Source organism: Octopus sinensis, linkage group LG1 (assembly GCF_006345805.1).
Source record: "Octopus sinensis linkage group LG1, ASM634580v1, whole genome shotgun sequence".
NCBI lineage: Eukaryota > Metazoa > Mollusca > Cephalopoda > Octopoda > Octopodidae > Octopus > Octopus sinensis.
Window position 1 is genome coordinate 163,287,530 of NC_042997.1, and position 16,751 is coordinate 163,304,280.

Consider the following 16,751-nt stretch of genomic DNA (forward strand, 5'->3'; position numbering starts at 1 on the left):
CATAGAAAGCTGAATATCAAAAGTATGATGATGAAACTAACCAAGTATATCTTCTTTTGTTTTATTCTACAATAAAACAGATATAAACAGTTTTCTGGTGTATTCTCTCTTCACTAATTACACATCATGGGTGTTCTAATGTTTCCTCTCTACAAACAGACGTTGGTGTACATATGGACAGTCATCATTGCTATTCTAGCCCATCCTCTCCAGTAAGACCACCATCATTGCTGTTCTAGTCTATCCTCTCTCCACTAAGATAGCCATCATTGCTGTTTCAATTTATCCTCTCTTCAGTAAGACCACCATCATTGCTGTTTCAATTTATCCTCTCTTCAGTAAGACCACCATCATTGCTGTTCCAGTGTATCCTCTCCACAAGACAGTCATCAATGGTGTTGTAACAAATAAGTTATACTGAATTCATACCACACTTAATGTGTACAGTATTTTAAAAAATAACTTTGGCCTCTGTGATTATTGTTTTACTAAATGTTATATCAATTGTGCTTTTCAGGTGAAAAAATGTACTTTCTATGATGTGTTCTTAGACTTTATACTGCTGGATGCATTTGATGATTTAGAGAATCCCCCGAAATCTGTGGTTGCTGTGGTCCAAAACCAGTGGTTATCTAATGGATTTAAAGAAACTGTAAGACTATTAATATATCATGTTCATTACATCTTTTATTTATTCTTCATTAATTATTGCGTGTCATGTATGATGACAGACACACCACATAACCTGTTCCATAATTGGTGTCCTAAGTTTATTGGCAATTTCAGCACCAATGTTGTTCATAAGGATCTTGGCTAAGCTTGATGGATGCTTACAGCTCATCTGCTCATGGAACTGGTAAGCAACTCTGGATGTTGCTGACAGTGTTTGACAGATTACATCTATCCTCTCTTGCTGTCTTGTTAGTCAGCTGGAAGAGGTCACCATACAATTGCTCATGGGTCATTTTCTGTATTTAGCTGATGTAGAAGTCCATTCAGAACATCTAAATGTAGCAGCTATCAGTGGACTTTACCACACACTTAGGATCTCCTTTCTTTTTGATGATGGAGAATTTTACATAAATAGAGTTAATAAAATTGTAGCTTATTTAGTTGATTTTATAATTTATTCTAAAAATGACCTAAGAATATGAATAATCAAATAACTGTGAATTAGTATATTTAAAAATTTTTTTCTGATGTATACACTATATTGCTTTTAGCTTATATAAGTATTGTTTTATTGCTTAATTATGTATATTGGAAGGTGAGAAGTTAGTAGAATCGTTAGTATACTGGGTAAAATGCTTAGCAGCATTTCATCCATCTTAACATTCTGAGTTCAACTTTGCCTTTCATCCTTTTGTGGTCAACAAATTAAGTACCAGTGAAACACAGGTTAATTTACTCAACTTATCCCCTCCCCCAAAATTTCTAACCTTGTGCCAAAATTTGAAATCAGTTATGTAAATGAGTTTATTTCATTTAGTATAAAGAACAATATTTTTCAATGTTTGATAGCTTATTTAAAGCATTATGTCAGATTGCTGTTACTTATTTGAGGGCAAATAGATCTTTATTTATTGGAATTGAATATCTGTTTTACAAAATGAAATTAGTCATAGCAGTTTTGTTTGTTAAGCTTCCCCAGGTCACGTCTGATTGAGTAGATCTGTGATCAAATGTGTTCCTGTTGTGATTATTCCATTGTTTTATACATCTAGGGCTACATTATCTAATGGAGTTTTTTTTTTTTCGTTATCATTTTCAACTCTTACTGTGAAATCAGATATATCCACTCAAAATTTCATTATTCATAAATGGAGATTGTAGCTGTGACACCAGTGCCGGTGGCACGTAAGAGAACCATCAGAACGTGGCCGTTGCCAGCGCCGCCCCGACTGGCCTCGTGCCGGTGGCACGTAAAAAGCACCCATTACACTCACGAAGTGGTTGGCGTTAGGAAGGGCATCCAGCCGTAGAAACATTGCCAGATCAGACTGGGCCTGGTGCAGCCTTCTGGCTTCCCAGACCCCAGTTGAACCGTCCAACCCATGCTAGCATGGAAAGCGGATGCTAAACGATGATGATGTGGAATGCAGTTATGAGTAATTTATCTTTTGTTGAGGATTGTCACGTTTGAAACTATTTTTTGTCAAGATATGTCAAGTTTACTGGACCAACATCATCGTCATCATTATTTAACATCTGTTTTCCATGCTGGCCATGAGTTAGATAGTTTGACTGGAACTAGTAAGCCGGAGAGCTGCACCATGTTCCAGCCTGATTTTAACTTGGTTTCTATGGCTGGATGCCCATCCTAATGCCAACCATTCCGAGAGTGTAGTGGGTGCCTTTTACATGTCACTGGCATAGATGCATTCATGTGTTACTGGCACATATGCTATTACGTTTGCAGTAAATACTTATTCTAGTTTTCAGTAAATATTTTACATTATTGCTGGAATAATCACAAAACTTAATTCCGCAGTTAAAGGGTTAAAAATGGTAAGGTTTGAGGAAATTTGGCTGCTATTTCTAGTAGGTTGAGTCACTGAAAAGAGACTCCTCATGTGTAGTATTAGCAATTTTTAGTTGTTTCTTCAGCAAGTTTTAAACCAAATATTTAAATCTTGTTCTGCTGAATTTATTCAACCCTGGTTGGTGTAAATTTAACTATTAGAATGTTAAGACATTTAAAAGCTTTTGCATATTATTTAAAAATCCCTATGTACAGCAATGTGATGCTGCTCTAATTTGTTTCACTAACAAGAAAGAATTGAAGAAATCAGTTCACTATCTCAACAACGAGGTATTAATTACTATTTTACTAATAAAAAAATTGCTGTCTGTTAATTGAGAATGGCATATTCTGAATATTGTATTTTTTTCTTCAATATTATTTTATAATCTGTTGTGTCTGGCGGGGGGGAGTCATTTTCTTTTTGTGCCTTATAACACACTCACCGGTAAAATTTCCGCTTTTTTCTTATTTTTATTTTCCTAAAATTTTCGTTGCATCTTGCAACCTTTTCAATAGTCAAAACTATTGAAAAGGTTGCAAGACACAGTGGAAATTTTACTGGTGAGTGTGCTATATTATAAGGCACAAAGAGAAAATGACTCTCCCCAGACACAACAGAATATGCTTCAACACACGAACTCGTATAAAGAATCTTGCAAACCAAATCCAAAATCGAAATATTATTTTGACTTCTCATCCTTTGTAATGTATTTGCTGTTTTCCAGGCACTGTCTACAGCTGTGTGGTCAGTTTTGAAAGCTAAAAGAAGAATGCTCAAGGTAAATAAACCGAGATGTTTCATCTGTAACTATCTAAGACAGTTTACATCTTTTTTCTGTGCCATTAGTCAGAACATTATTACATTTTAAATTGTTTAGTGATTAAAATGTCAGTAGCTTGATAAAGTGTTACAAATCTATACAATGTATTTTCTTTGCTTATTTTTACCCAGTTAAAACAAAAAAAAAACCCTCTTAGTTTGAATTACAAAATTTAAAAAAAAAATCTTCAATATCAGCAAAGGAAACTGCATTATAATGTTCTTTTATTTGCTGAGTGTATAAGAAAGGTCTGTGCTCATAATCTTCGCAGGCTGTCTGAGACCAATGACATTGGTACCATTAATGTTCTATGAAGAATTTAAAAACACTGTCAAATAAAATGTTTTCAAATTATGTAAATCTAACATTATTACATACTGACTATTTATTGAATAGATTACTAAGATTTTTTTTTAAGGATATTTTTCAGATTATAAACGTTTCTTTTTCAGTTCCCACATGGTTTTATATCTTACTTTTATTCCATCTCTGAACTAATTACTCCAGTTCTTGTATGGGGTTTGCTTGGCCCACAATCCAATTTAAAAACTATTTGCTGTGCATTTAAGGTAAGTCAATAACTATATCTACTTAACCTCAATAAGTAAAAACATCATCTTCATTGTTTAATGTCCACTTTTCATGCTGGCATGGGTTGGACGGTTTGACAAGAGCTGACCAGATCCAATTGTCTGTTCTGGCATGATTTCTATGGCTGAATGCCCTTCTTAACACCAACCACTTTCCAGAGTGTGCCAGGTACTTTTACATGGCACCAGCACTTGCAAGCCAAAAATCCTCTTGGCTGAGAGAGGGAGTTGGGGCATGGCCATAAAGGACATGTCTGTATGTATTGACGGCCATGATTTTACTTAGCTTTACATGTCTTCTCAAGTACAGCAAATTGCCAGAAGTCTCAGTCACTTGTTATCTCTTCAGTAAGACCAAATTAGTCTACTGGTCCATAGACTTGTTATAGGCAGGTTACTGTCAGAATCTGGATGGTTCTCCTGTCAGTTTTGATAATAAGGATTGAATTGTTTGACCAACTCATTGAATTGGCTGTGGCCGAGCATTCCACACACATGTACTCTTAATTCTCAGACCCAGTCAGCATAACACTGTGAAACTGTATTTTGGAATTACAAGTATGATCCATCTGAAGGTTTTTATGCAGTTTCCATCCACAAAGGTATGGGGTCAACTGGAGTCTGTAGAAAATGACATTTGCACAAGATGTCATGCATTGGAGTCGAACCCAAGACCTGGTGATCGCAAAGTGAACTTCTAAAAAACATTTGGACACAAAAAAACCCAGTGATTGGCTTATTGGAAACTTAACCAACAATGCTGTCTTTCACAAAATGCAATAAATTAATAACAAAAAAATTCTGTTGTGTCTGGGTAGAGTCATTTTCTTTTTGTGCCTTACAATATAACACACTCACCGGTAAAATTTCCACTTATTTCATATTTTTATCCTCCTAAAATTTTCAAGACTATTGAAAAGGTTGCAAGACGCAACGAAAATTTTAGGAGAATAAAAATATGAAATAAGTGGAAATTTTACCGGTGAGTGTGTTACATTGTAAGGCACAAAAAGAAAATTACTCTCCCCAGACACAACAGAATATGCTTCAACACACGAACTCATATAAAGAATCTTGCAAACCAAATCCAAAAACAAAAAAATTAATAAAATACAGTATTATCATTATTTAGTATCTGTTTTCCATGCTGGTATGAGTTTGACTGGAAGTGGTAAGCCAGAGAGCTGCACCAGGCTCCAGTCCGTTTTGGCTTGGTTTATACAACCAGATGCCTTTCCTAACACCAATCACTCTGCAGAGTGTACCGGGTGCCTTTTACATGTCACCAGCCCAAGTATCAGATTTTTTTTTTAAATACTGAGAATGATATTTTACAAAGAATATGCTGAGAAAGGTATATTATAGTTTGATTTTCTGATAAAATTATTATACTTTATATTTTGAAACTATTAGTTTGATGGGTTTCTTTTTTTATCTTTACAGGATATAGTGTATAACTTCATCAAAGACATCTTCAGCTTCGAAAAAGTACGATTCACTACGCAAGAGGACATGGGAAGTGACTTGTTACGTATTGTGAAAGAATATGTCAGTATTGCTGAAAATAAGCTATGTTCTGCAAATGTATAGCTTCTGTTCATTTTAATAATGAACAGCCAATTCCACATATATAAAAGTATACTCATCTCTTGGTTGACCAGTGAGAGTTACATATATGTGTATATATATTTATATATATACGTACATACAGTTTCTGTGTGCGTAAGACAGCATTCCTTTCAACAAAATTCAGGTTTGGTACAACACTACTGGAAGTCACTTTTGACCAAACTGAATTAGAACTATTTTTTATGAAGAGATTGTTTTGTTGAGAAACAGAATCTTGGTGATTTTAAACTTAACCAGACTATTACTCTATAACCAGGTTATTTCTCTTTTTTTTTTTTTTAATTTCTCTACCACGTTTTAAATTAAGATTTTCTTCGTTTTGTTGGCAGTGTCTTATTTATTTCTGTGTTACCTTAGACTCTAAATGATCTTAATATGATATTCTAGAATAGTATTTTTATGCATGATCACTTTCAAATTAGTTACATCAATGACACTAGACCTAATATTATACAGTCTTAGTCAAAATATTTTGTTTGCCTAGGTGAAACACAGTAGGTATCGTAAGAAAGGGACGTTTTCTTACACTTTCTATAACAATTAAAATGTGAACTTTTGAAGAATTATCCAACTAGCATGCAGACGGATGAAAAATATTAAGATTTCACTTCAATTCAATCTGTGGAGAGAGGAAAAAGTCTAAATTTTAAAGGTATTTCTTATATTTACCTTTTCAGCAACATTGTATCCTGGTTTAAGTTTTATTATTCATGAGAATCGGTGAATAATTTTTTTTTTATTCTTGGAAAGCTAAATAATTTGCTAGTCTTTTAAAAGAGAGGTAGCTGATTAGACTTGTGATTCCATTGAAGAATATTTACAATTTTTTTTTTTTTTTTTAAGATAGTGTTTTATTATAAGCAGAGTATATTATTCTGCTGGAGAAAATTAAAGAGTTTGATCTTTTAGTTGAATCTATTTGATTGTGATCAACTGTGATATCACAAGACAAAATCTGGAAGAAAAATTTAGTAGGAAAGGCAAAATTTCAATATGTTCATTGGATACAGAGAAAGTAATTTTAAGCTTTCTAGTTTTTCTGATAAAATATATAACCAAAGAAATTTCTTCATTTCATAGGACATTTTTAAAACACCTTTACCTTGCTTTAAGAATGTGGTAAATGGAGAAAAGATCACATTTTGATTTACAAATGTAAAAATTTAGTCCTCAATTTTTTTTTTTCAAATCTTAAGTACAGATATGTCATTTCACTTGAAATCGAAGAACATCTTATGTAAAGCCCTCCTATTTTGTGATAAACATAGAATGTTTAAGATGCTTGACATTTATCTGTTCGATTGTACATACATTATTTCAGATGCAAAGTTTTAATTTATTTATAACACTTGTTAACTGGAAACTTTTTGTCTGTCTTTGACATTTTAAAAATATTCCCTCTCCTCTTCAACATTCAGTCTTTAGGATTGAAATAAACAGGCTCCCTCAAGTAGTTTCCTCTTCATTTGACATTATGATCAGGAAAACAATCTGTCAAACTCAGGAATATATGTATTAAATATATTTCATGATAATCTTTAAGCAAATTTCCTGAAGAAATAAAAATTTAAAAACAAAGGGTCCATGTACTAATAGGAGGATTATTGTCCATCTTTTAAGATGGCAAATAAAATACATTTATAATAATAAAATAATGATAACAATAATAATGAAATTATTGTGTATGGTGCTTGTCTGCACAACTCATTAAAGGTGCATGTACAGTACATAGAATTATGTACAAAAGTTAAGAAAGTGAACAGTGTATGAGTCACGATATACATGTGTGCATGCGTATGGAGGCGGGGGATATGAAGTGTAGTGTTGGTGAATTTCAGGAAGCATGGAGGTTTTAAAGGATGCTATATCTCAGCAGATAACAACTGATGCAGGTAGTTTATTCCATGCTTCAGCAACTCCGAGTATGAAAAAATGTTTCCAAAAGTCATGGGAGCTGTGCTGTTTTCTGACTTTGTAGGTACACCCACGTGTGTTAGACACATGGAGCTCAAGGTAGTTGTTGGTATGATGGTTAATAATTTTGTGGGTGTTACCAAGTCAGTTACCAAATGTTGGAGCTTCAATGTATCCATGCCCAAGGAAGCAAGGCATTCAGAGTATGGTAGATGCCGGATGGGGGTATTTGCTTGGTTGCATGTGTCTGAACAGTTTTCAGGTCAATGTCCTGAGCAAGATAGGGGTTCCAGACTGATGATGCAAATTCCAAGTGTGGTTACACCATGGCTATATATAACCTTAAATCAGCCTTTTTGACAATTTTAGAGATGTGCTTTGTCCAGTGCCAATTACTGCTGACAGTAATGCCCAGGTCATGTTCACAAGAAAACTTCTTGATATTAGTGTTATGGAGAGAGTATGTGAACGCTGGGATTTTCCTTCCAAAATGTATGGTGGTACACTTGTCCACAGCCAGCATGAGTTGCCAGTCTGTGATCTATTGTTGCATTGTGTTCAGGTTCGATTGTAAGAAAGATCTACAATATTTAGGATTTGTCCTTTTTATCTGGAAGGAGCATATGGAGGGAATTATTTGAACGAGGAAAATAAATGGGATCAGAGGGTGGAAGTTGCTGTGGTGAAGGGGCAGTGGAGCAGGTTAGTTGGGAAGTAGTTGAGGCAATAAAGAAAATGAAAACAGGAAAGGCAGCTGGTCCATCAGAAGTGTGGAAATAACTGCAAATGGAGAGATAGGGATTGTTGTGATGATGGATCTCTGCCAGGGTGTGCTGGATGGAAGAGGAATGCTTTCAAGGGGAAGGGGGATGCAATGAGTTGTGGGGTGTATAGGAGAGTGAAGTTATTGGAGCATGCAATGAAGATAGTGGAAAGAGTGTTGGAGAAGAGAATTTGGAAAGTGGTGGATGAGATGCAATTTGGTTTTGTGCCAGAAAGGGATGATGATCTCAAGGTACAAATTGATGTCATTAATGTATGCAACAAACAAAAGGGGGACCAAGAACAGATCCCTGCAGTAGACCAGATGACAGAGTAAAGAATGCTGTCCTAGAACCACAACTTCATCTTTTTGGTTGAGAGTGAAGGACTCCAACCAGTTAAAAAGATCATCTTTCACTCCCACTACAGAAAGTTTTGTTACAGAAATCTAATTTTTTAAAAGATTTTACTTTAAGAACTTGATCTGAATTTATTTACAAAGCACAGTTGATTTCTGCAGGAGAATAATCATTAACAAAGAGCTAATTTTTGATGATTGATTTGACATCTTTATTACTGGTATTTATTATTTTCATTGATCTCAGCAGAGATGAAATGTAGTTTAGGTTTGTGCAAGGATATGGAACAGTCTATGCTCTCTCTTCTTAAACAGCGGTTCTATGCAAAGAAATAGCCATTTATACCTACCATTCCTTAACTTCTAGGCCTTTGATAGGGTACCACACTGAATAAACTAGTAGTAGATAAATGGCTAATGAGAGCTTTGCAAGCCACATATAAGGTTGCCATCAGAAAAATCACAATCAGCTGTTAAAAGAGCTCAAGATTGGCCATTTGTGAGAATTCCAATAAATTCACAACCTAGTTCTCATAGTCAAATCAGTTGAATTTGAGGGAAAGTCCCAGAGGTGAAGTAATGGCAGGAAACAAAACAGAACTGTGCTACAAATCACCATGCTTGATATGCAGAAACTGAATAAACAACTGTATACTAGTTACTAATGCAAAAGGTAATGAGGAATCAGACAGGTTGATAGATAAGGATTTCTGATAGATGCACAGGAATAGTTAGCAGTAAGAAAACCAAAGAAATATAGTCTCTCAGCTACTACTTAAGAGGTATGCTGGAAACATGACAGCTTGTTACCCAATCAGTTGTGTGGAAGCATAGTAGCTAGATAAGGACAGGGAGAGAAAAGTTCTGAGATCCTATCTTGGTAATAGAAAGGTTTTTGCATTGAATGAAGGGCAGGACTGTGAAAGAGGGAGAAGTGAGGTTAGATCTAATGATTTTGAGCCTCACAAACGAGATGAAAAACAACAGCAAATTAAGAGATGGGGCTGGAACATTTCTATTCATCCTGTATTAGGATGGAAGAATGCATACAAAAATGACAATGACTAATGATTAGAACAATGTGTGTAAAAGTTAAGACAAATATGAGGATGCAAATGTGCAGGTACACCCTATTTTCCTCAGTATTGATCGTAACAACTCAGACTCAGTTGCCATTAACCCTTCATGACAAATTCTTCATTAGCTAAATAAACCTCCCCCTTGACACATCGTGGTGGCTCTTTACTATAAGTCCTTCAATTGGGAAACACAACAGAAATAACTTTGCATTATCAGCACCGACAGCTCCTATAGTAGCAAAACCTTATATATTGGAGAAGCAAGCATGGCCTCTCAGCTCAAGTGAAGGCAACCAGACAGTACAAGACAAGGTTCTGCCCTAATCAACACTGGAAAAATATTGGTTTCAAGTTTTAGCACAACGCCAGCAATTTCATGAGAGATCAATCCCACTGCTCAACTGATACTTATTTTATCAACTCCAAAACAATGAAAGGCTAAGTTGACCTCAGCAGAATTTCAACTTAAAGATAGACAAAATGCTGTTAAGCAATTTGACCAGCTTAAGCATTCTGCCAGCTCACTGCCCTAAACCAGTGCATTCAGCTTGATATGGCTATAAATACAATGGAGAAATATCCGTGTAAATGCTAGCAAAAGCAACCTATTTAGGTAGTAATCTTTATATATAAAACTAAAGTTGTGTGTCTGTCTGTCTACTCCGATTTAGATTCCTAACTACTCCCACATTTTGCGGTGCAGTTTAACCAAAAGCGGGTATCTTATAGTCGTGATTCATATTGAGCCCTTCTGGGTATTAGCGCGCGTCTACGATGAGCCTACCATTTAAAAAAAAATTTACCATCATTTTTCCTCGGTTTATATAAGGGAAGTAACTCTCTAAAAATACTTATATAGTTATTTCCCTTACAAACCTGAGCAACGCCGGGCGATACTGCTAGTCCCTAATAAAGGTTGAAGGAATATTTAAGTCCTGATGTAAATAACCTTTTTAATACTAGTGGCATAATGGAATACACCCAGTCCATGGTGTCGAGTGATTAACAATACAAGAAAAAAAAATTCCAAAACTTGAGTATATCAAATACAGAAAATCTGTTACAAGTGGCAAAACAATGTACAGGAGCAGACTGGCATGAATTAACCGCAAAAACAATGGCCATAAAATGCCAAACCTTTCTACTAATTGGTCTTTGATAAAACTTAATACATACATGTAAAGTATCAAGATTAGAAATATATTTGAACCATATGCACACTTCCTATACAAACTGACTTGGTGTAATGTCTATAGGAATATAAGGCAAAAAGTGACAGGTATCACACTGCTCTTTCTAACTGAAGCAAGTACTTTTCAGGGATGAAGTAAAAGTCTGTATCATGCAATAATTGATCATTTGTTAAATCCTAAAAAGAAACTGGTGAGTAATAATGTGCTAACGTTATTTCAGGATTCAATAGAAAAGATATTTCTGTTTTCAACAGTTTAATTAAATATTGGTTATATAACATTTTTGAAGCCAAAGAGATCAGATCAAGAGGCAAAGTTTAGGATGTGTCTGAAGAGTAATTTTATTTTAGATATAATTTTTACATCTACTCTGACTGTGATCAAGTGATTGTGTGCCTTATTCCAGAATATGTATATAGTATAGGATTTTTTAACCGTAAACCCAGATCCAGCTCTCACATCTACTCTACAATGTCAATCTAAAAATACACTATCACATTATCAAAATCTCGAAGCTACGAAATAATGAATGGTTAATTCAAAGCCATGCAAATAAATAAGCATTATATCTGACAGAGTAATCTAAAGAATTAAATGGTAAGGAAAAATCCTTTATATATTCCTACCATACTCTAAGAGCAATTCTTACTAATGAATTTGAATTAGATTCATTTACACACAAAATAATTTAAGGTAATATAGAAGACAAACAATGCTAATTGATAAATTTTTATTGAAAAAATCTCAAAAGTGAGTAGGAGACAAACAGATTTAAATATGAGAAGAAAAAAAAACAAGTACTACAAAAATCCCCAGTTTCCCCCAAATTGTAGAAATAGAACTATCCCAATCTAGAATGCCATAAAAGATTTCAAATGAAAAGGGATCAACATCTAAATCCTCTGAATATGACAAATAGCTAGTCACTGATAACAAAATCCATGAATTAAAAGTGTCAATGTTCTAGAAAGCTATGTAAGCAATACATCGAATGAAAATATTATAGTTTGTGTGGAGCGCTCAATTAGCTTTTATCTTGAAAGATTTGTTTTCATTACACATACTTCAAGACCAACTTCTACAACTGTCCCCTCTAAAATATACAAAAATCTAGCTACAGATCAGGTAGATGGAACTTTTGCTAGTTATATGTTTTAGAAGTTAATGATAATCTAATAAGATGCCAAATTAGATTCAAAGAAGCATTTGATTTTGTCAAGGATAGGGACCAATGTCAAATGGTCATTGTAAGTATACAACATTTCTTACAAGGACACACAAAAGGTTGTCTAAAGAAGATCTTAGAGAAACATATATATATGTATGTGCATAGATTGTTGAATCTTAATTTTATATTTCTGCCCTTCTCAACAGTAAAATTGTTCACTAGTTGCTTATAATTTTAAAAAAGTTAAAAAGCAGTGGAACAAAGTTATTTTTACAGGATAAATTTAGGATGTGGGTTGAAACTTTAACAGTTATATTGCTCCTCAGATAAGGATGCAAAATATCCTAATGACTAAATTGTTATTGGTACTTCATAAAATTTAGTTGTAACATCTCTGGCATTCTAGGTAGTCACAGAGGGTGAATTGACATGAGGTATTTCTTACAACACCAATTATGTCACCTACAACAACCTGAATAAATTATTCCAAAGTCGGTCTATGAACCAAGTTAAATGAGCTAAAAATTTGGGAGATGGGGATAAGTTTTGATAAACTATTTTACGACAAATAACCCTATTATTTTAAAATCAAAAGTATAGGTATGACAAAACTATGTTACATTACTGCTTTATATCAATTACAATGACATTATACAATCTACCATCATCTATTGATGTAAATATTTATCAACTGAAAATACTTAAACCATCAAATTATTTGATGTTCTATCTAGATATTAACATGTATTTTAAAGTAATTTAGAAAATTGGTTCTCTGTTTATCTCCAAACATTTCAAAATTATACACACAAATGCACTTGTGCGAAAAAAGGAAAAAAATACTTAGAAAAATTATAATAAAAAAAATAAGCATATATTAGCTGGAAAATAAGCTGCCAGTGGTTGGTGTAAATAAGGTCTTTTTGCAGAAATTAGTAATGCTACCACTTACATTCCATAGCAGTTGTTTGTGATAACTTCACAAATACAGTAATTTATATAGAATAAAAAAAATAGAAATTGAAGTAAAAAATTTTAATACACATTTTATCAATGTGAGAAACATAAAAAAAATTGAAAATGTAAAGCTACATATGTAGAAATATTTTTTCTTTTTTTAACAGCTAATACAAAGAGAGACAGTTATCTGTAAAAAATATTAACTTTAATAAATACATTGCATTTAAATTAATTAAATGGCACATTAGAATATCACAGCTTTCAAGCTTCAGCCAGTGCTTCAGGAATAATTTCTAATATAACAAGAAATAGCAAAATAATTAAATTAACATGAAAGACAATTGCCCACCAGTGTTTTTACATGAAATGACCTTAGAATGAATTTTTTTTAAAGAGGAAGTTTACCAGCAAAACAAAATTATGTCATCCCAGAGTACCAGTAAACCAAGTTTGAATAATAATTGTGATTTGCAAAATTTACAATATAAAACTGCCATTCTAAGATAACAAATGTTAAGTCACAGCCAGACCAAATTATTCATTATTAAATGATACTTAAATCTGTGTTTAACAAAAAAAAAAAAAAAAAAAAAAATCTCACACATACATTATGAATTTTCAAAGGCTTATCAAAATCACTAAATTTACATGTTTATAATGAACTTCAAAGTGTCTTGTTGATACAACCTGGAGATGCAATAAATGAAGTAAATAAGAACATGTTTAAAAGCATGAAAATGAGAGGAGTGGACAAAAAATTTTGATTAGAAAATGATTGTTTAATATATTTTCAGGGGAAAAGAAGTGACAAGAAAAAATTGATAGTATTCTACAAAAATATTAAGAATATTTTCCTTTCTGTTTCATCATACAAAATGTAAAGCCAACTGAAACTTTTAATCCAAACATAACTTGTATCAACAACAGCTTGTTAAAGTAATCAAATTATTTCTCTATGGAATTTGTCACAAATTGAAAAGAATATAATAATGAAGATAATAGTTTTAAAATTCTAACATTATAGTAAGTTAACAATAAATCAAAGTCTGTCTTACAAATTTTCAAAAGCATACAAAATAATACTTTGTGCTAAAATAAAATCTATAGTTTTAACTGAAATGATTTAACATATTCTGTACATTAATAGAGAACATAGAAGCATAAAATTAACAGATATATACCATGATTTGATTTAATTGATGTATCTATTTTAAAATTTCAAAATTGAAAAATTAATTTTTTTTTTCTTCAAGCAAAAAATTTACTCAGATAAGTTTCTCATTGTTACTTTTCTGCACATTCTCAGTCAGTAATGATTCCCACTCATTTGGTTTTCTATCAACTGTTTTGCTGTTCAGGGTTTTATTGCAATTCCAAAAGATTATCTATTACAGGTAGGTTTAGCATATATTGGAAAACCTTAAACATTCTAGAACCTATAAAAAAAACAAAAAAAAAAACAAGTAACAATCAGATATGAAAATATGTTTGGAGTTTTGTAAATCAAATAACAAAAAAGTCCCATTGTTTATATATTTAAATTTCAGTATGGCAAAAAAAAATTAAACTACATTTCATTGGCTAACTATAAATATTGCTTGGGTTAATGACAAAGTCCCATGATAAAACACATATAATAGTAGTAGTAGTAGTTGTAGTAGTAAACATTAAACATGGCCATTTTTGGTGTTGTTTGCATTGCTTGATGCAGATATGGAAGTCAGTGGAGAGGGACTCCTGAAGGGCACATGTTTGGGGGATAAAGATGGACTGGTAGAGTTAAATGTTCTAGAAGACAAGCAGTTAGCTGATTGAGTCACACCCAGCAAACTTGTGCCATACCCTACTGAGGAAGTGGAAGCAATCTGCTCTCGCAGTAAGGGATACAAACCAGGTAAGAGTAAAGGTGAAAGCTTGTTAGAATTGTTTCTTGCAGTTGGGCTGCAGCACAGTTTATAAGGTCTTTCAGAAAGTTGGGATGAATTGTTGCTAAAAGGATGTCCACTAGAATATGAATTCTGACCAACAGCAAGAAAGTGTTCATTGGATGCTACTGCTGCTCCAGAAGCAGCAAACATAGCAGCATACTGGGAATCTAACATCTGATTGAGAATTTTGGGAGTCAAAGGAACATTTTCAGGAACCTAGAAAACAAGAAGAAATTCCAATTTGAAAAAGGAATTAGATTTTAATACTATACAAGGTAAAAATAACAAAAATTATATGCATCTTTTTAAAGAATATCCTTAATTTTCATCTTTCTACAATCAATAAATTCACATAATATATTAGAATTTGAGAACATGGTGGAATTAGAAAGAAATTAACATATCAATTTTATGTCCACTTTTTCCATGCTGGCATGGAATCAATGAAACATCTAGAGGCAGTATTCTTTTAGCCAGATGTCCTTCCTATCTCCAAGGAAGATACTTTATTTCACATCGAACTATTGCTGTATATTTTGTTTACAGGCAACATTAATGCTGTTTATATTCATTTGCTCATTTCTTATATCCTTTTTCATTACTAGCAGGAGCTATGCGAGTATATTATCGTAGCATTGTTTCACAGCCAAATGATTTTCATGTAAGGATCTCTAATTTCACACATCTTCAAAATTGCAAATCCAGCAGACAATTTGTTGACAGAGAGAAGGATAACAGCATCACTGCTCGTAGCTCACAATATTCAGAAAATATATAAACAAATGCACATGCATACACACACACAATGAGCTTCCATACAGTCTGCATCTATGGTTTCACTGACAAGGCATCAGTCAGTCTAAGGCTATAGTAGAAGACACTTGCCCAAGATGATATGCAGTGAGATAGAAACTGAAACCTCGTGGTTACAGAGACAACTTCTTAAGTTAATTTTTGGCTCAAAAAGCAAAAAGCAAGGCCATGTAGGGGGACATGGAGTTATGTACAGGGACAGTGTTCATGCAAAGAGTTCAGGCCATTTCTGGTCAAGAGAGACTTTGAACCGAGCGGTCGTCGGCATCTTCACTATCTTGTCTGGCAGCTTATTCCACAGATCCGCAACCCGGAGATGAGATCGTCGCAGATAGAGCTTTTCGGAGTGACCCTGCAGCCGACGCTCTGGAGTAGGAGTGAAGAACAGCTCTTTCGAGTGTTACACTTTTCGCTTATGATGTTGTGAGCGAGAATGAGATCACCATGGCGGCGGCGTTTTTCTAGAGAATAAAGGTTGAGCGTCTTCAGCCTTTCTTCATAAGACAAATGCTTGAGGTCAAGAACCATGCAGGTAGCCAGCTTCTGAACTCTTTCGAGATGATGTATGTCTTTGAGGAGATAAGGAGAAGAGGCTTGAATCTCGTACTCCAATATGGGTCTCACCAGCGTGACATAGAGCGGTAGGAATATGGCTGCTGTGAGCATTCCGAATGACCGTCGAATCAAGAACAGAACTCTGCGTGCGTTGTTGGCAGCATGGACGCACTGGGCCAAAGGCGAAAAGGAAGAATCCACCAAGATACCCAGGTCCTTTACCTGGTCGGTCCTCTCCAGCAGCAGACGACCCGGCTCGAAATCAAGTTGAGTTGCAGGAGAGGAGCCAACAGGCAGATAACAGCACTTTGACATGTTCAGACACAGGTCCCATTCATTAGACCATCTCCAAACTTGGTGGAGGCATCGACGAAGATCATCTATATCTCCGCGAGGAGCGACCAGTTTGACATCATCGGCAAATAGAAGGGTGTGTTGCGTGAGGTCATCAGGCAAG

General features: G+C 34.1%; 2 protein-coding genes across 10 annotated transcripts in view; one reads left to right on the forward strand and one right to left on the reverse strand.

Moving 5' to 3' along the window:
* Positions 1-16,751, forward strand: part of LOC115215056 (mitoguardin) — a 60,476-nt gene that overhangs the window by 35,668 nt on the left and 8,057 nt on the right. For 2 of the 3 annotated variants that reach the window (XM_036506224.1, XM_029784201.2), the window contains exons 10-13: positions 518-652; positions 3,250-3,303; positions 3,798-3,914; positions 5,379-7,139. In XM_036506224.1, the coding sequence (XP_036362117.1) occupies positions 518-652; positions 3,250-3,303; positions 3,798-3,914; positions 5,379-5,525 (453 nt within the window). In that variant the 3' untranslated portion in view covers positions 5,526-7,139. Of the gene's footprint in view, positions 1-517; positions 653-3,249; positions 3,304-3,797; positions 3,915-5,378; positions 7,140-16,751 lie in introns of those variants that run through there. The other variant, XR_005000780.1, reaches the window with a different exon arrangement.
* LOC115217252 (tudor domain-containing protein 5-like) overlaps positions 11,584-16,751 on the reverse strand; it is a 59,153-nt gene continuing 53,985 nt past the window's right edge. For 3 of the 7 annotated variants that reach the window (XM_029786904.2, XM_029786896.2, XM_036506221.1), the window contains one exon: positions 14,462-15,142. In XM_029786904.2, the coding sequence (XP_029642764.1) occupies positions 14,666-15,142 (477 nt within the window). In that variant the 3' untranslated portion in view covers positions 14,462-14,665. Of the gene's footprint in view, positions 14,435-14,460; positions 15,143-16,751 lie in introns of those variants that run through there. The other 4 variants (XM_036506222.1, XM_036506220.1, XM_029786911.2 and 1 more) reach the window with 3 other exon arrangements.